Source organism: Lepisma saccharinum, chromosome 3 (genome assembly GCF_977018435.1).
Source record: "Lepisma saccharinum chromosome 3, izLepSacc3.1, whole genome shotgun sequence".
NCBI classification, from domain to species: domain Eukaryota; kingdom Metazoa; phylum Arthropoda; class Insecta; order Zygentoma; family Lepismatidae; genus Lepisma; species Lepisma saccharinum.
Window position 1 is genome coordinate 7,783,617 of NC_139231.1, and position 21,355 is coordinate 7,804,971.

General features: G+C 40.3%; 1 protein-coding gene across 1 annotated transcript in view; it reads left to right on the forward strand.

Annotated features, from left to right (window-relative positions):
• Nlg2 (Neuroligin 2) overlaps positions 1-21,355 on the forward strand; it is a 1,033,488-nt gene that overhangs the window by 441,646 nt on the left and 570,487 nt on the right. The window contains exon 3 of the mRNA XM_083118258.1: positions 4,795-4,808. Coding sequence (XP_082974384.1) covers positions 4,795-4,808 — 14 coding nt within the window. The remainder of the gene's footprint in view (positions 1-4,794; positions 4,809-21,355) is intronic.

Here is a 21,355-nt window from a genome sequence, read left to right on the forward strand (position 1 = left end):
GGAAACAATCAGCAGGCGATACGTCCGGAGAATATGGAGGGTGATTGATCACTATCACTGAATGCTTAGCAAGTTATTGTTGTACAGACAATGAGGTATGAGGCCAAGCATTATCGTGTAACAGAAACAATTGGCCAGAATCACAGAGGTCCTTCCTAACTCGCTTCATCCTGTTTCTGAGTCGACCAAGCACTTCCTTGTAATACCACTTATTGATTGTTTGGTTTTCAGGGACAAATGCATGGTGGATCAGTCCTTGGGAATCAAAAAATGCGATAAGCAGCACCTTTGTCTTCGATTTCGACATCCGTGCGTTTTTCTTTACGGGCGAGAACGGCCACCTTTGTAGCAGTCATACACCTGGGTTCGTGATAATGCTGCATCATCATACACTGCCCGTATCATCTGTAATGTTTCGGTAAACGATTTACCCAATTTGTAACAAAACTTTATGCTGTAACGTTGTTCCATCTTGGTGCGCGAAATTTGTACGCCGCCTGCACACCACCTGCATCTGACGCACGCTTGCCCCGATACCGACTGCCTGTAACAGGTTGAAACATGCACTGACGGGAAGTTTAGATATAGCTCTTTGCAGTGTTGCCAGAATATTATACCTTCTTATTTGGTTTAGTTCTTTTTGTTTTGACAGTTCGGTTTCTTTATGGCCGGACCTTGTAGGTGCTTCATTTCTTTTTGTCAATGAGTGTATTTTCAACTGCATAAAAGGAATTTTCGTCTGTATAGAATATATTTTCTACAGCATACAAGGTATTTTTCTCGCCGTATAATATATATGGTACCTCCAAGTTGGCGCAGTGGTAGCATCGTCGCCTTGTAATCAAGCGGTTTCTATCCCGGTGGAGGCACATAGTGGTTCGGATCCAACTTTAATCTGTAGGTCCAGTTCCGATTAGCCTTACCGTACATAAAGTGGACTTAAAACACCAACTCAATCAATGAATTAATATATTATTTACAGCACACAAGGAATTTTCCTCGGTGTAAAATATATCTCTACAGCATACAAGAAATTTTCATGGACGGAGAATATATGAGGCGTTGCGCATACGAAGGGCGAACTCAACAAACGTGCATTGTTAGAGAAATGCATATCAAGTTGTCAGCTACAATGTGAACTCCACAAAAAACTTTGGAAATCACGCATGAAACATATCGATCTACGGTTACCAAGTTTTTGTGGAGTTCGCACTGTGCCTGACAACTTGAAACGTATTTCCCTCACTATGTACGTCTGTTGAGTTCGCCCTTCGTATCCGCAACGCCTCACATGTTTCTCGAAGTTAAAAAAAAATTCCCGGTGTGAAATAAATTTTCCACTGGGTAAAGGAAATTCCCCTTGACGTAAAACCAAGTGTACTCCAGTGTAGAAGAAATTTCTCTCGGCATGGAGGAAATTTATATTGTGAATTTTTTTCTCAAAAAAGCTTCCCAGAAGAGGAAAAATGTGCCTAATTTTATTTCCATACGAAAGGAGGGAAAAGTGTTCTTACGAAGGAGTAATTTTCGCCCTACACATAGGGATTTTTTCCTAAATGAAGCTGCCGCCACTGCCTCGGTTCGCAGAAACCTGAGCGGCCGAACTAGGCTTGAAAACTGCGACATAAACACGTCACAAGAGAGAGAGGGGGGCTCGTGGGGTAGGGGATGAAGCTGGAGCGAAAGGCAAGACCGTTGCTAAGGAAAAGGGAAGATGGCGGATTTGGAAGGCGAAACAGCAAGCTTCAAGGTCCGAGCGGACTGAAATTGAATAAGCCTGAAAGATTTTTTTCCTCCTTCCTTCCTCCCTCCGCCCCCCAACTCGAAAAATCGGAGGGCGCCATTGTTGGGACGCGTCAATCAAAATATTCCACGGAATTGGTCCCCATGTGCCTAGCTTTCCAACTCTCCCCGCTTGCCTTGTCTGGAAGAGCACTGAATTCGATTTGTAAGAATTGCACCATTGTGACTAACGAACCGGAAGAGAAAATGTCAAGAATACATCACAAGTACTTGAAGAACTATGATAAAATTGCCTTAAACCAACTTTCGCCGATGAAGTGATTCGATAATGAAACTACAGCAATAATACTTAGTTTGGCTAATATTTATTATACGCGTACCATGACATTCACCTCGCTATCTGTGTAAAGGGGTTCATGTATTTTATTTTATTTCTGCCTTTGGACCTACAACACTAACTTACTCGGTCTTTTTAACAAATTCTTAAAAGGAAGTTAGTTCCACACTTGATTGAGTTGGTGTTTTAAGTCCACTTTATGCACAGTAAGGCTAATTGGGACTGGACCGACGGTTTAAAGTTGGATCAAAACCACTATGTGCCTCCACCGGTATTGAACCCGGGACCCCTTGATTACAAGTCGACAACGATACCACTACGCCATCGGGGAGGCCTCACACTTGAGACTGGTCAGTGCCTTATGGGTCACAGTTGGAACATAGAAAATTAGATATGATGAAGTCGTCGTTGAAGTACATATAATTTAATAATAAAAGTGTGGTCTATCTTGTACGACTACATTATTCACAATTCTTAACTGAAAGGAGAATTGTCAATTAATAAGATAGTTAGTAACTTTTATCTAAACTTCAAATTCAAATTTCAAAACTTATAACACTGTTCTTATAAATTTAGGAATATCACCAGTCTTCCGCATGTTTGTAAAGATCCTTGCCATCGTTTCGTCCAATAAAATAAATTTTTCTCCCGCTCTAAGCCTTCCACGTTAATTTCCATCCTAAGAAGTAGTGTAAACTTGTTGTTTCAAAATTGTACTTAGTAGGTATCGTCTTTTAGCCTCTTTTTTTATCAATTGAATATCAGTTTTTGACATATTTTGACAACTTTTGTCGATGTTTTAGCGTTTAGCGATGTTTTAGTAAAATTTCCCTTTTTTCCCACCTCGTACTTGTAGGTATATCACGATCTTACGTGATATAACTTAACCTATCCTTTTTTTTCGTGCTAAACTACACGAGAGCCTCTACGTGCTTTGACCTACTTTAGAGTAGACCCAAATGGACAGTTCAGAAACATTAATTGAGGTTCAGTGTTGCCAACCCACCCCAAGAAAATTTCACCATGGTGATATTTTACAGGCGAAGCTAACCTACAATTAGGAGTTGGCAACACTGACTAGTTGCTTCACAAACCTCTTGTTTTTTAAACATATGATAGTTCACAGGCGAGGCTAACCTACAAGTTACAAGTTGACGGCGTAGCCTTCTATAAGATGACAAGTATGCAGTAAGATGAAGAAGACGACGCCAACTGGCAATAGCGGTGTTAATGCTTCCTCCTCTCTACCCCCCACCCCCCTCTTACCGGGCCTCCTCCCTTATGGCGGGAACCCAACGGTTCTGGCGCGGTCCTTTTTTTTATTATTATTTTACGACGTTTTACGGACTAAACTAACCTGCAATGAGAGAAAAGTGGACAGAAGAAAAGCTCTGGCATCACTTTTTAAGCTATTTTTTTACCTCCTGCTCTTATGCTAACCTCGCCCTTTGACCTATATTTTTTAAATGACTTTCCTATAAGTCTGCTGTCTCTTCTCACTGTAAAGGTCCCCTCAGTGTAATCTACTACGATCTTGTACTATCAGCGTAATCTACCACGATGTGTTTTTTTTAAAAAAACTCATGTGCGATCTTCTAAAATGTGTGGTACAAATCTTTCAAGACGTTCAACTTGTTTTCCAGAACTGTATAATGCAGCACCAAGTAATTGATGTTGCAGTGTATGATGAAGAAGGTTGGGATGATGCAGCAGAATCGATAGATCAGACCCCAGCCGAGAAAGTAATGCGTGTGGAAACGATGCTGGGTCGTCCACATGAATTCGTTCAGAATGTGGCTGTCGCAGACGGTGTTCGAAAAAATCGTTCGCAAGTACATGGCCGGATCCTTTCCGAAAACCTTCTCGAAAACGTGTCGCCAAGCCAGAGCGTTGATGCAGTCGCTTTTGAAACTAGCCAGCTGCGGGCGGACAGATCGAGTTTCCTCCCCAAATCGAATTGAGTCGCGTGCCTTTCCACGAACTCCAGGTAGGCCTTCGCCTTGGGCCACACGATGCTCGTGACGATCTGATCGACCGAGTCCGTCGTGCGATATCCCGTGTCGAAGTATTCACCCCCAACGCTTTCTTCAGGATCGTGATCAGAAAATTTCTCTCTCGCACGTCTATGGCGGTCCTCAACCCTTTGAATTGTACCTCGTCGCTGTCGGCCAGCTGCACGACGTATTTTTTCTTGGTCAGCGCGAAAAAGTTTTTCAGTACGAATTCGACCTTCACCCGCAAGTTCGGGAACCAACCGCTCGTGCAGGTGATCGATCAAGCTAGCCTGATCGCGTTTATCCATGAGGATGAAAAGCGAATCCGTGTCCATGTACATCATGCGCGGTCGCTGGGGTTCGAGGGAAAATATTCGACCACGTCGTGCGATGTCAGCAGGATGGTTCTCGACAGAAAAGTAACGATGGGGACGCGCAAGCTGGGGGTTCTTCGAAACGAACGAGACCCCAAAGTTTTTCCGTACGGCCTTCGAACGTAAGGTTGGTTCACGTGAGCGCGAATCTCTTCGGGAATGTCTTTCAGCTCGTACATCTGACCGTACATGCTGTTCATCATCAACTTCGCCGTGTTCTGTTTCGCGTCCATTTCGAGCAATTTTTGCCTGGCGGCAAGGTCTTCTTGCAATTCTTGGCTTCCTTGATTTTTTACGCAAGGATGCACATGGCGTTGAGCGTGTCGGGCGAAAAATACACGTGGAGATCCGCTTCCGTGCAGCCGGTTGGGGATTCGTACTGCCGCGATAAACATCCGCTTCCGTGCCTGGTGGAACGGACGTTTGTCGGTGTGGAATTCACGCCACTCCCAAAAGTTTACGTTGAAGGGCGAGAGCCCCGCTGCGACCATGACGCTCGGGTAGAGGGACGTATGAACCCCGAGAAATTCTATATAAAATAACATACCTGGAAATTATATTCACAGTATAGATTGAATTTTTTGAGTTTTGTAATCACCCCCAAGAAATTCTATATAAAATAACATACCTGAAAATTGTATTCACAGTATAGATTGAATTCTTGAGTTTTTTGTATTCGCACCCAAGAAATTCTATATAAATAACATACTTGAAATTCTATTCACAGTATAGATTGAATTCTTGAGTTTTTTGTATTCACACCCAAGAAATTCTATATAAAATAACATACCTGAAAATTGTATCGCTATATATACTAGACTTTTTTGATTTCTGTGATTTTGGAGAAAGCAATGGCATCCACCACCAGTTTCAATCGAAAAATGATAAAACTGAATGTGTTACTTGTGGGAAGCTAATCTCAAGGAACAATTTATCGGTACACAGGGCAAGATGTAGCGAAACAGGTTCGAGAATTAATCGGTCGTTACCTTCTAAGTCTTGTGCTCGATGCGGAAAAATGATCAGCATTACAAATTTAAGTAAACACTTGAAAATTTGCAAACCATCGACCGAACAAGGAACATTGAAAAGAAAAATCGATGATCCAGGAACCGAAGCTTCCACTTCCAAGCAAGTTAAATTATCCGATGAACGAAAACCAATTAGATCTGCATTTAACCGTCATATTCAGGATTTCTCTTTTACTTCGGAACCAGGCTGCGACATTCTTAGTTTCTTGCGTGAAACGAAAACATCCGTGATAAATATTCTAAAAAATAAATTGGAAAATAATTCCATAAAAGTATAAAAAGTAAAGTAAAAAGTAAAGTGTTCCCCTGTGCATAGCACCACGCCATGAAGGCGTATAGGGGGTGTGGGGGTAACGCCCCACACTTTCTTGATCCGGTCGTGAGTTGGGGGTGATGTGATCAGCATCACGCCCCTGACCGCCTTTACCCCCCAGGGTTTCCCCCAGGTACCCATGTTATTCGACGCTGGGTAGGCGCCGGGGCCGCTTCCACCGTTAGAAAAGTTCCCGGATTTGAACCGGCCGGGGATCGAACCCGGGACCTTGAGCATGGTAGTCAGACGCGTTACCGACTGAGCCACCGCGGCCACTCCATAAAAGTATACGTTGATCTATTTTCCGAATACAAAAAAGTCGATGGTACAACAAGAGTCTTTTATCATCGAACAAAAAACCAGGCTCTTCATTTGGCGGACGTCGATAATTTGGACGGATTTTATTCCGATCTTTCAAATGAGCTGGTTAAGAAAGAAACATGACGATTTCGAGGCTAAAGGGTCGGGATGGTCTCTGTGTGGAAGTCCTCACACGTTAACCGTTTACGTGAACCGATTCTCGCCTCTTCGCGCTTCCAGCTACGTTCCTCTTACACCGAACATTCAACACAAGAGGGCTGTGTTAAATATACAGAACAGCGATAACAAGTGTTTCCTTTGGTGTATATTGGCTGCACTGCATCCTGTTTATTGCAAAAATAATCCACAGTGGGTTGGACATTACAAACAATACGAGTCCGAGTTTGAAAGTGTAATGTCTGGCATCGAATACCCGGTGACATTGTCGGATATAACAAAGTTTGAAAATCGTGCAGGAAAACGCATCGCTATTAATGTATATTCCTTCACGTCAGATAAATATCTCGTGCATCCCGTCAGGATAAGCGATGTCGACGATGACGATGGTCGTGTGATTAATCTTCTTCTAATTTCAAACGACAATGTTCACCATTACTGTCTCATTCGTTCACTATCACGTTTGGTCAGAAGTCAATCAACCAAGCATGCAAACCACATCGAAGTTTGCCCGAGATGTATAACAACGTTCGACGATATAAAACAATCCGATTATCGAAAATACACTGGACGTCAGATTGCTATCGAGAAACTTGCCGAACATAAAATATATTGCGGCAACAACAGACCGGTTCGAATGTTGATGCCCGAAAAGAACGAAGTGGAAGAATTTAGGATGCACAAGGCGTTGTTGGAACATCCGGCCATCATCGTTGCTGATTTCGAGGCGTTCCTCAAACCACTCTCATACTGCGATCCGGATCCCGAAGTTTCTTCCACCACACCTTACCAGCTTCACGAACCAAACAGTTTCGGTTACGTTGTCGTGCGACAGGATAAAATAGATGAACCGTACGTATACCGAGGACCCGATGCAATCGAACGCTTCTTCGAAAAGATGATCGAGGAGGTTGGGAAAATTGGATGCATGCTGCAAACATCGAAACCGATGCTTCCGTTATCTGCTATCGAACATCAAAATTACTATGACACTGTCAAGTGTCCTGTGTGCGATAACCACTTCACGGACGACAATCGTAAAGTGTTTCACCATTCGCATACGGACGGTCGCTTCATAAGCGGAATCTGTAATGCATGCAACCTCAAAATCCAAAAACCAAAATTCGTCCCCATATTCTTTCACAATGATTCTAATTACGACTTTCACCCCTTAATTAGGAAACTCGGATACGACACACAAAAAATAGATATTCTTGCTCAAAACGAAGAACGATACATCTCTATAAGTAAGAAAGTTGTGATTCCTGAGACTAAAAATACCATCGAGATGAGGTTTCTGGATTCATACAGATTTCTCACTGCCAGCCTGGACGCTCTTGCCAGTAAACTTTTAGACGAACAATTCAAAATTACAAAAGCTAGTTTTCCCAACGTAGACATAGAACTCGTTAGACGTAAAGGGGTTTATCCTTACGAATATGTTAGTGATGGTTCTAAATTTAACGACGACGCTCTTCCACTTCCAAGAGAATTTTACAGCAGACTCAGAGAGAAAGGAATCACGGACGAAGAATACCAACACGCGCAACTCATGTGGGAGAAATTAGAATGTACGACACTCGGAGACTACCACGTCGCATACTTAAAATTAGACGTGACGATACTCGCGGATGTTTTTCAAGCGTTCAGGAAAACGGCAACGAATATTTATAAATTAGATCCAGCGTATTTCTACAGTCTACCGGGATTAGCGTGGTCGGCAATGTTATTTCAGACAAAGGTCAAGCTGGAACTGATATCGGACGTTGACATGTTGCTATTTATCGAAAGAGGGATACGAGGTGGAATGGTGCAATGCGTACAGAGACATGCAAAAGCTAATAACGTACGCATGAAAGAAGATTACGATTCAAATCGAGCATCGAATTACATCTTCTACGCCGACGTTAATAATCTCTACGGACATGCCATGGTTCAGAAACTTCCTTACGGGGGATTCGAATGGTTAGATCCCACTTCGATAGACATTATTCATTTCGACGATAGCGAGTGTGGTTTCTTCGCAGAGGTAGATCTCCAATTCTCCGACCACCTGCACGACACGTTTTCGGATTTGCCTCCGACTCCCGAAATCAAATGTCCACCCGACTCGGTTCAAGACAAGCTTTTGTTAACATTGGACCCTAAACAGAGATACGTCGTCCTCTACAAGAATCTCCGGTTTTTGATTGGGAAGGGTGTTCAGATAGTAAATGTTAGAAGAATACTAAAGTTTAAACATTCCACGTGGTTAAGACCTTACATAGAAACTAACACACAACATAGAACAGCTGCCACTTCCGATTTAGACAAGGATTTTTTTAAATTAATGAACAATGCGGTGTACGGAAAGACCATGGAGAATGTTAGAAAGCACGTAGACGTGAAATTAATTTCCGATAAGAATAAATGTCGGAAGTGGATAGCCGATCCTAGATTCAAGTCGAGAAAAATTTACAACGAGAATTTAGCACTTTTCAATCTACATATAAAATTGATGAAATTCAGAAAACCAATTTACGTTGGCGCAACAGTTCTCGACTTGTCGAAACTTTACATGTTCGAATTTCATTATGACGTGATGAAACCCTTCTACAATGATAAAATATCACTTTTGTACACGGACACCGACAGCTTCATTTACAGCATACAAACACCTAACCTATACGAAGACATAAAAAATCCTTCCATGCTTGAGTATTTCGATACTTCTGCGTACCCTCAACCCAACAGATTTGGAATTCCATCCCTCAACAAAAAAATCCTAGGTAAACTGAAAAATGAATGTAACGGTGATATTATTGTCGAGTTCGCGGGTTTGCGTTCGAAAATGTATGCCATGAGAACAGAAAGTAGCGTCACGAAGAAAGCAAAAGGTGTGGGCAAAAATTCGGTGGAGAACAAACTCACCTTCTACGATTACATCGATTGCCTTTACTCACAATCGACGATACTAAGTATAGAACAAAGAATCCAGAGCGTCGACCATATCATCACCACAAACAAAGTTAGAAAAATTGCGCTGGATCCCGATGACGGTAAGAGGTGCGTTCTCGAGTGTGGTATTCACACATTGCCTTGGGGACATCGTCGTTTAGAAATAAATAAGAATTGCGCACAGTGCAAATAATTAGCACTCACCACCATACACAACAATTTTCACTAACTCAAAAAAAAAACATTTTTTTACTCAGTAAAAAAACCACTTTGACTGTCATTACAAAATAAAACTTTGACCGTATCCTTAAATAACCAGCATGCCTAGAACTTGTTTGGTTTAAAAAAACAGATCATCATGGAAACTGCACCGTCCATACCAGATCATGAAGTCTTACCTTCCCTGTTACCTAAACTCAACGGTCTGTTGATCATTCACCTCAACAGCATTTGGACGAAATTGGATGAAGACGTCGGCAAAACTTTTTACATCTTCAACAACAATTTACATTTTTACGAAATTCCGATCGGTGGGAAACTTCAAATCACCGTGAATCCGGAAAACGTAGGCGAAATCAAAATTTCTACCGGCAAGAACATTTTTCGAATGAAGCACGACAAGGTACTTTCTAACATGGCGTACGATGTTTCTGCAGGAGATTGTTTATACGTGGAACTCCTCGGAGATTACGACAAACTCATTCCTCTCTTCGTAGAATTACGAATCGTCTATCCTATTATAAATAACCGTTAACAAAATGACTAACGACATTTTCGGCCACGCCAAGCGTGTAGACCACGCAGAAGAGATTCTCATGCTCGACATTCGAGTTAAAAATTTGAAAAGCGATTTGATCGCTTTGCAGGAGACCTTAAACAAAAGTTTAGAGTCGGAAATCGCTACGCTCCAAACGCAATGTCTCGATCCTATTCTGAAAATCGATTCCGAACTGAAAACGCTCATAAAAAATTATGTTTACGTACCTTCTTACGACAACGTTCAAAATATACAGTTGAGCGTGGATTCGCTTCAAAATGATTTGGCCAAATTACAGCAATTTCAATCGAGAGATTTGGAAAAATTGAAACTCGAAATCGAAGAACGAACTTCCGCAATTGAAAAGAATTTCTCTGAACTTCAAACCGTCGTGAACGATATCGACGTAGAACGCTTGCATGTCGTCGTTTCGAAATTACAAGAAGAATTCACCAGCACGTTGGAAGAAATTAAATCCAAGTTACAGACTTTGGAAGATACCATGACGCACCTACCATCGTCAGACGAACTGCAGGTCATCGGTAAAAGCGTTGCCAACATAAAAATTCAATTAGAGGCTTATCAAGATTTCGAACACATTCAAACCACCATCGCTACGCTTCAGGCGTCTCTGGAGTTGATCAACGAAGAAATTAAAAATATTCACGCTCAAGCAAGCGCGTTGACGAGTATTCAAGACACGTTAAGCACGGTTCAGCACAAAATCGAATATTTAGAAAATTTGAACGTCGAATCGAACCTTGCTCATTTTCATCACGTACTCGACAACATACAGGGTGACTTGGAATCGTTACGGACGAGCGTGCATTCGAAGGAAGATTTGGAAAAATTGAAAACGGAGGTGACGGCATTATCCGATTCGAGCGATATCAAAAGTTCATTGAGCGATCTCGAAAGTACGGTGGCCAATCTCCCCACCTCCAAAGAATTACACGCTTTGAAAAGGAACATATCTCGAATGCTGAAACGACTAGAAACGGAAACGGCAAACGTGGAACAGATTCGAGATGAAATTACTTCGCTGGTGTCGACCTTACCCACTTCGCAGAGCGTCGCGGATCTTCACACGCAGTTTACCGAGATGCGAAGCATCGTGAACGATCTTACCAAGAAAAGCTCGAAATTGAATCAAGTTGAGAACCTTCAGAACATTGTCGTCAACATCAGAGATCAAGTTGGAGTGCTGGAATCCACGCAGGAATCGATGCTGGCCTCTTTCGGTGCCAAGTTGCAAGAACTCAAAGAAAACTACAAGCAGTTGAACGTGGAAGTGAAAATCAAACCGTCATTTTCTGCCGTAACGGATCACGTTGCAGAACAACTCATACCTTTAGAAAACACACTGGGTCAGCTTCACAGTAATTTGCTCAGCGTCGATACTAAAATCGCCAAATTGCATTCTCTGGATGCCATCGAAATCAACAGCGTACCCAATCAACAGAGAATCTCCACGTTCGTCGAAGGTAACAAACTGTACATGTTACATCCTTATCATCCGTACTACAAGTTTCTCCTCGATGGCACGATTCAGATAAACGAATTTTCGTACTGGTCTCACGGCAGAAAAGCTAGCGTTCCCACCATGACGTTGATATCGAATCGTGGTGTCCAGAAAGCAGGAAAAAATCCTCTAGCACGTTGGAACGAAACGCACAACATATATGAAATACACGAAGACGAAGATCTTACCGTTTTCGACGTGAGTGCCGGCGATAAGCTGATCATTCAAAACACGAGCGAGGTGCCACTCTCTTTGAATCCCATCACGCTCGTGCTTCTCTTCAAACGTAATCTTCAAAATGTCTAGACAAGCCATCGTCGAAAAATTGCATAAACCTGCACGCCGCAACTACGAACGTTTAGCGGTGGTAACCAAGGGCATCGATGACCTCTGGCAAAGTGACCTCGTGGAAATGAGTAGCGGCAATTTGAAAAATGTTCCTAAATTGAACAAGGGCAACAAGTACCTCCTCACCGTCATAGACACATTTTCAAAATTCGCATGGGCTCTACCTTTGAAAGCCAAAACGGGAACATGCGTCACGGAAGCATTCAAATTAATTTTTCGCGAACGCGGCAGACGACGACGGTTTTTGCAAACAGACAACGGTAAAGAATTTTACAACGCCGTATTCCAAAAGTTTATTCAAAAACATGACATTCGACATTATTCGACCTTCAGTCACATCAAAGCCAGCATCGTGGAAAGATTTAATCGAACCTTGAAAACACACATGTGGAAACGATTCACGCTTCGGGGAAATTACAAAGTGTTCGACATCCTGCCGGAACTCGTCGACACCTATAATGATACGGTACACAGAACGATAGGCATGAAGCCAGCTGACGTTACGAAATCTGACGAGCAGCGTTTAATTTCTACAGTTTACTGTCCAAAGTACACTGCGACTACCAAGAAATCAAAATTCAAAATTGGAGACCAGGTGAGAATCAGCAAATTCAAACGCACCTTCGAGTAGGAATTCACAAAAAATTGGAGCACGGAACTTTTTACGGTGGTTCGAGTTTTACCCGGAAACCGACACACGTATATAATAAAAGATAGTAACGGCGAGATTTTGAAAGGAAGATTTTACGAAGAGGAACTCTCTAAAACAAAACACCCCGACACGTACCTCATCGAGAAAGTATTGCGTAGGAAAGGTGACAAACTGTTTGTCAAATGGCTGGGAATTCCGGAAAAGAGTTGAATCGACGCGAACGAAGTGATCTTGTGAGTACGTGGAACGTGGTGAAGCGTCTACCGGATTCGGAAAGTCAAACGAAAAAAAAGAACGGCGAGTTGCTTCCCGACAGCATCCGCTGTCTAATCGTAGGTCCTTCAGGGTGTGGGAAAACGACACTGCTCGTGGACAATTTTCTCCTCGCACCGAATTGGTTAGATTGGAAGAACAGGCACCTGTACGTGTTCTCGAAAAGTTTGGAGCAATCCAAATACCAGCAACTGATGAAACTGTACGATGGTCTGGACATTGCAACGTTTGCTTCGAAAATAAAACCACTCGACGATTGTCGTGAAAATTCAGTCGTTGTGTTCGACGATGTCATCCTGAAAAATCAAAATGAAATTCGCAACTTTTTCACGCAAGGTCGTCACAAAGGAATGGATTGCTTTTACCCAGCTCAAACGTTTTTCCAAAATTCCCAAACAGTTACTACGCGACAACGCTAATTTCATATGTCTGTTTCGTCAAGATCACACCAACCTCAAGCACGCGTACGATGACTACGTAGGCGGAGACATGAACTACAATCAATTTTCGGAACACTGCTCTTCTTGCTGGAACAGTGACGATTTCGGATTCGCGACGATCGACATGACGAGGAAACCCAACGACGAAAAATACAGAAACAAAATCAACGACTTTCTAAACGTTGTGAGAACGTTGTGAGAAACGACGTGTATAAATAACGTTATGACGAAACGAAAAATCGAAGATGAAAATCTTAAGCTTCGCGATTACCTCGCGAAACGCGTCAAAGTTTGGAAATCCGAGAATCGCGGATTCTACGAAGAGAAGATACGTCAAGATCAACCTGTGATCGATGCCATCAGCGATCTAGGTAAAGAAATTAAAGGTGTCACGGAACAAAATAAAAATTTGATCAACGAACTCAGTAGTAGTATTGGTTGTATTATAAACTCAAGAAAGGAAGAGCCCCCCTCAAGCAGGTTTGGCTATACTTAAAACAAGCTCAACATGAGCATATGAGTTTTTTGCTCTAGTGTGGAACCCTGCCTAATCCAAGATTTTTGTGAAAATTCCCTCGGGAATTTTCTGTGAAAGGAAGAGCCTCCTCAGATTGATTTGTCTATACTTAAAACTATGCCAAGTTCTCTTATTATCTTATTGTTTATAGTATGTTTTTCTGTCAAAATCCCAGGAATCTTGAATTGATATTTATTGGGTTCTGAGAGCCAGTAGAGTGTGGTGCATGGTTTTTATTGTCTTGTAATCAAAAGGCTCGGGTTTGAATCCTGGTAATATGTGAAGCCTCCCCTGATGGCAAAATGATAATATTGTTGTCTTGTAAACAAGGGGCTCCGGGTTCGAGTCCTGATAAAATATGTAAGATTGAAATGCATGTGGCAAAATAATATTTCCATACGTGAGATTTTGAGAATAATTACTGCTAGTTGATATACAACTCCCAGATCTGAAAACCTGGTAAAAGTGATATACAACAGAGCAAAATTATTTTATATTTGGGGATCACCCGAGCCTAGTTAATAGCTGTTGTCTGGGTATAAAATCACATTAACTGCTGTTATATTTCTATGAGGCAAAACTCCCTGATCAATACAATGGAATGGAGGTCAAGCAAACATAATTAATTGCTTGCATGTTCTTCTAATCTTTTGATCAATCCTATGTTTTGGCCAGCAATAAATTATTGCTTGCCCGGGGAATTATATTTCTTTTATGCCAGCAGATATAATCTACACTGCGTCTTTTCAGAGAGAAATAACATATTATTCATCATCAAAGAGTAATTGTCTTCTTTCTGTATGCCTGGGAGATTTTATCTGCCAGCATAACCTGTACTATGTTTTTTCAGAGGGAAATTACATGTCATTTATCATGGAACTCAAAGAGAAATTCTTATCTACACTGTGCACCCTTTCAGGGAAAATTACTTGCTATCCATCATATTGAGGAAATTCCTAGTAATAATTATATTGACTTCTTGGATATTGTCGTGCAAACCTGAATTGCATTTTAGGTTTGGTCTTGTCGCAATAATATAAGCCCGAGTCTGTAACTTACAGAATAATCATTGCATATTTCTGTATTTCAGCTTTCCTGCCACGAGCAGAAGTGCTTTATTTGAGATTTCCTGCCATGAACAGAAGTGCTGTTAAATTTGGGTAGGTAATATATATAAAAGCTTTCCTGCCACGAGCAGAAGTGCTGTTAAATTTGGGTAGGTAATATATATAAAAATTTTCCTGCTACGAGCAGAAGTGCTGTTAAATTTGGGTAAGTAATATATATAAAAACTTTCCTGCCACGAGCAGAAGTGCTGTTTGATATGAGCTTTCCTGCAATATGCAGAAGTGCTGTTTATATAAGCTTTCCTGCAATACACAGGAGCTGTTTATGAGCTCTGTTGTAATGCAGAAGTGCTGTTTGATATGAGCTTTCCTGCAATATGCAGAAGTGCTGTTTATATAAGCTTTCCTGCAATACACAGGAGCTGTTTATGAGCTCTGTTGTAATGCAGAAGTGCTGTTTGATATGAGCTTTCCTGCAATATGCAGAAGTGCTGTTAAATTTGGGTAAGTAATATATATAAAAACTTTCCTGCCACGAGCAGAAGTGCTCTATTTGAGTTTTCCTGCCATGAGCAGAAGTGCTATATTTGAGCTTTCCTGCCACGAGCAGAAGTGCTGTTAAATTTGGGTAAGTAATATATATAAAAGTTTTCCTGACAGCAAAGTGTTGGTATTATTGTTTTATAATCAAAGGGCCTCTGTGTTTGAATCGGAGCTCTAGAATTGCTCTGTGACCCTCTCATTTCTTACATCATAAACATATGATTTTTCACCTATGAGAATAACACTACATATGGTGTCATCAGGGAGTGTATCGTGGAATTCACAGATAATTTTAATATTTGTTCTGTCATTCACCACAACTTGTTTCCTTTTTGAAGTGTTGATTACAAACATGGGTCTCTGTGCCTTGAATTCATCTGGTGTGTAATACATATCAGTATTGCCTGTAGTGACCCTCTTGAAAGCCGAAAATGCTTCATATAATTTAAGGAAATCATTCTTGGACATGTCTAAATTATAATTTTCTCTAGGGAATACCTCATTTCTGCCATTTTTAAGATATATGTTCTTGATGTTGCAGTTATCAAATTTACTTGAATTTTTTTCCTGATTATTGTGTCTTCCAGTCTGAAACAGAACCACTACAAAATCAGGCATGTCGTATTGAATACTGGAGAATGAATTTGTGGCATCAAATTCATAATAAGAACCAGTTGCGGGCTTCTGTACACATTGATATGTATAAAATTGCAGAGGAATCTGTGGATTTTTTAGGATATCTGCTTTGTGTTTAAGAGCATAACTGGCCTCATATTCAACAACCGGGATTCTTAACTCCATGGTCTGAATAATGCATTTGCCTGCATCTGGTAGGGTATTAGGCAGAGCTTCCCCTGTAGAGTTTATTGCACTGTACCTCATCAAAGCATTGTTATCATTGGCAGCTCTTCTAAATGTGATTCTTAAACCACCCTTCCACATAATATCTTTGTAATCCGAGAAGAATCCTGGCAAGAGGCGCATAGGGAACAGCACTGTGTGGTTCTTAGATAATATCTTATCACCAGCCTCAAATCCACCGATTTTGTAGTATGAAGCCTCTGTTTTGGATAATTTTAATGTAGCCAAAGCTGTGGAGGTAATGCCGGGATAATCTATTCTGTTTATAACAACGCCATGTTTTCTGATCTCAATTTCAGAGAATAGATGCGGCACAAAATTGTCTACAAGTCTTATATTTGAATTTGCCGGGTAATCTGTTCCATCGAGCTTTACAACATCAAATTTGATGTATAAATCTGCTCTGTGGGGGTGTATAAATCCATCCCCTACATCAAGATCAACCTCAATTTCTGTGTTGGGTTGATTTAAATTTGCAAATGTCCTCCTGTTTGGAGGGAATGATTGTAGCTCATAACTCTCAATATTTTCCATTGTATGTATTTTTATTTAAATGTTAATCTCTATGATTGAAGTTGTTGTGGCTCCAGCAAAATCAACTAATTCTTCTTTTTCATTAGTGACCATCAATTCAATATAATCTATTCTATTATGACACACAGGAAAATATAATGTTGGGGATGGATTGTAGATAATAGGCTCCATGAATTCAGAATTAGGTTTGAATGTTGCAATAATGCCTGTTTGTTTGTGAGTGCCTATGCCATTTGATTTGGTGATCATACCCTCTGCCACATTACAGTGAATATTCAGAGTCTCTATGGCTAAGAATTTAGGTATATTCATAGCAGTGTGTTTGATGCCTGGTTCAAGTTTTGTGTTGTTCTCAAAGCCTAACAGCTCTCCTATAGTACCCAGATTCACTGTTTCTGTAGCAGATACAATCTCTACTCTGTGAGTGACAGAATTTTGACTTAACACTACACCTCTGGGTAATTGAGCATTTAGAGTGGATAGATTATATTGCCCTGGAGTGATGACAATTTTTTCATCACCAACTGCAATTTTGTTGTTGTGGTGTGTAATATTAGGGATTAAGTACATGCCATAAAATGCTCTGAGAGTTATTGTTTTGGGATACACTATGTCATCATGTAATTTGAGTTTCAATATTGAATTTTGGCTGGTGAGATGAAATACCCCCATGATGTTTTAAATACCACAAGGCTTTTTGAAAATTTTCAATTGATGGTTTATTTATTTGAGACATATATCTGAGAACAGATAAACACAAATGTCCGCAATTAACATCTTTGAAATTTTGAACACGGGCATTATTGTAATAAAGATTAGATGAATTTAGATATTTTACTAAATTTTCAGGTGGAACACCTCCAAATGAATCAAACACAAATGCCTCAGCTTTTAAATATTTAAGATAACAGATCCAGTGAGTGCCCTGATTTTTGTACTTATCCAAATTAACAATGCCACACTCTTTGTTGAGTGGTTGTTCTGGTAAAGAATCAGACATGTACACACCTCTAAAATTTTTGATGCCCAGTGGCTTGATTAAAGCTTCAATATCTTGGTTTGTAAGCGGCTCTTGTTTTTTTTAAACTTATTCATGGCTCTCTTAACACCTTTGCCTTTTTTCTCCATGGCCAGGTTATGGCGCCTCTGCTCATCTAATTCTGCCCTATTTTTCTTGGCATCTATTACTGTTTTTGCTATGGCAGCTGATCCCCCAGCCAAGCTCCCCACAGCCCCGAGAGCAGCTAAGATGGCAGGGATAGTAAATATAAATCCCCCCACATGTGATTTTTTTCTTGATTGCTGTAATTTTTTTAATTGGGGGGTACTAAGTAACAATTTCATCCCATGCCCTTTTGCAAGACAAGAGCTTTTTTTCTTGCGCTGCTTTTTGGTTAAAAGACTGTCAATAGTTTTAAGAGATTTGAGACCTGCATAAGGTACTTGATACATAACACCCTTGGCCTTCATTGTAGGTTTATTATATACATATTCACAACCCCCACCCCAGTTTTTGTTTGGTGCTCATAGCTATGGTGGTTCCCAATGCTGCTATTTTTTCACTCAAAGATGCATCTTTGCTTACAAATCTACCAAATGCAGCCTTTTCTAATTTCTTGTCTGCAACATGTCTCTTGTCAAGATCTGAATGTGTGTTGAATGCTATGTCATGGTCTCTACAAGCAGCATCTAGGGGATTAACACCAGGATCACCTCTGTTTAATCTATGATCCAGTTTTGTGCCTGGACCACAATACTGATAGCCTGGAATGTGTAGTTCAAATGGCAGCTTGTTTATAATGTCATTAACAAGGCCCCGGCCCTCAGAAATATTCCAAAATTTAGGTGGTAGAGTATTAATAATTTTTATGAGATATCCAATCCCCTTAGTGTCATTCACTATAAAATTAGACAATTTGGTGCTTATCATGTCCATAATTCCAACCTTTTCATTGTAAAAATTGTGGTTGCCAGCATTTTCCTCCCCAGCTATCACCAATAACCTATCTACAAGTTTCCTGACATCATCAACCCACACAAATTCTTTGGGCAGGGTGTTGTATTGTTTGATTCCACTGCCAGTCTTGATTTGTGACCATATGGGCTTGATTAAATTATTGTATTTTGCCCCACTGCTAGACTTGACTCTTTTTTGTGTGGGATCATTGTTCTGGTATAGAGCATCTGATTTTATTAATATTTCTTTCTAATAATCATAATCTTGATCTGTATAGCTGCCAGGCCTTTTCCTAGTCATCAGTTCCCACAATCCAGGTGTGCCGGGGTACTTAACAAAAGCACCTTTTTCTCCAAGACGAGATTCTGAATATACAATTATATCATCTCCCATAAATGTTACTCTGAAATTGCCAATTCTATGTATGATGCTACCATCACGCTCTGTGTCAGCATATAAGCCAAAGACCTCATCTTTGTTGTCTTTAGGTGTGGTTAAATATTTTTGAGCAAGAAGACCCAATTCAATAGGATCCTGAGTAGCTTCAATTCTTCTAGGAGCAATAGGACTAGGTGTATGAATACTGGAAAGTGGGGTGATTGGATAATCTAATATGTTCCTTGCAGCTACAGGTACAAGCTCTGTGATCAAATTTTGATTTTGCTCTGTAACAGTTTTGATATTTTTACCTAATTCACTAATAGCATCAATTATGGGCTGTTCTGTTTGTTTGTGTTTTTCATAAATTCCTCGGTTCTCTGATTTCCATCCCTTAAATCTTTTTACAAGATAATCTCTTAATTTAAGATCATCAATGATTGGCCTTTTCATGGTTATTTATTTATGTTTCAATGTCTAGAAAATTGTTGATTTTATTTCTGTATTTTCCAGTATTAGGTGTTCTTGTTATATCAATTGTGACAAACCCATAACTATCCTGGTTCCAGCACCCACTGCAAAACTTGGAAAAATCATTGTAGCTCAAGTCCCCACCTACATATTCATCATGTATGTGTTTGAGGTTGGTATGATCTTGATGAAACACACATATAAAATTGCTGTTGTCTCGGATCAGCTGCTTCGGTATTTTTGAAAAAGTCTGTGCCAGGTAGAAGCAATCAATGTTTTTGTGCCGGCCCTGTGTAAAAAAATTTCTAACCTTGTTTTGATTATCCAGTATAATGTCATCAAACACAACAACAGAATTATCGAGACATTCATGAAGTGGCTTAACATCTGGTTCAAAAGTAGCAATATCCAATCCATCATATAGCTTCATCAGCTGCTGATATTTTAATTGTTCCAAGCTCTTAGAAAAGACATACAAGTGCCTGTTTTTCCAGTCTAACCAGTTGGGTGCCAATAAAAAATTATCAACCATTAGTGTAGTTTTACCACAAGCTGATGGCCCAACAATAAGACATCTAATATTTTCAGGCAGCAACTTCCCATTTCTCTTATTCTGCTGTTCAGGTTCTGGCAGCCTCTTTATAACATCCCAGGTGCTCATATTATTATTTTGTTTGCATCGATCCAGCTGTGTTCTGGAAGTCCCAGCCATTTGACAAGTAACTTGTTGCCTTTTCTGCGGATGATTTTTTCTATGAGATATGTGTCAGGCTGTTTAGTTTTGCTGAGCTCTTGTTCATAAAACCTGCCTTTGAGAATTTCTCCTCGGTGATCCTTTATTATATATGTGTTAAGGGTCCCGGGTTTAACTTGAACCACTGTAAATAATTCAGTGCTCCAGTTTCTTGTAAAGCCTCTTTTGAATAAGTGCTTATATTTGCTGATTCTTACTTGATCACCCACCTTGTATTTGGCCTTTCTTGTTGTTGGCTGGTATCTAGGATAATAAACAGTTCTGATCAATTTTTGCTCATCAGATGAAGTTACTTCAGAAGGTTTCATGTTGATTGTGGAATGGACAGAATTGTTATATTTATGTAGAAGTTCTGGAAGAATATTAAGCCATTTATAATTACCTTGGAGGGTAAATTGTTTATACATAAGATTTTTTAGGGTTTTGTTGAATCTCTCTACAATTGAGGCTTTGAGATCACTGTAACTCGAATAATGTTGTATTGACTGGCTTTTAATAAATTGTTGGAACACAGAATTATAAAATTCTTTGCCATTATCTGTTTGCAAATAGCGCGGTGATCTTCCACTCTGATTGATGATTGTCCTGATGGCTTCTGTAACACATGTTCCAGTCTTGGATTTGAGTGGCACAGCCCAGGCAAATTTTGAAAATGTGTCTATTACAGTGAGTAGATACTTGTAGCCCTTGTTGATTTTGTCTAAGTTTTTCAACAGTCCACTTGCCATTTCAATCAAGTCGCTCTGCCATATATCATCTATGCCCTTTGTGACTACTGGGAGTCTCTTATAATTATGTCGGGCTTGTCTGTGTAATTCATCAACAATAATTTTTCTAGACATAATATGTAAACAAGAATATTGCAACTATGGGGTGTTCAGCAGCTGATACTGCAGGATTTTCTAAATATAATTTGTCCCCTATTTGTATTTTAAATTCCTGAGAGCCATCATCTTCAGCATAAGATGTTTCTAATGTATTTGGATCTGTAAAATCCTCTAACTCTACACTGGTGATTTTCACTTTGTTCTCAGCATTTGTTATTGATAATGTGGGGTAGTGGTGTGCCTGTGGT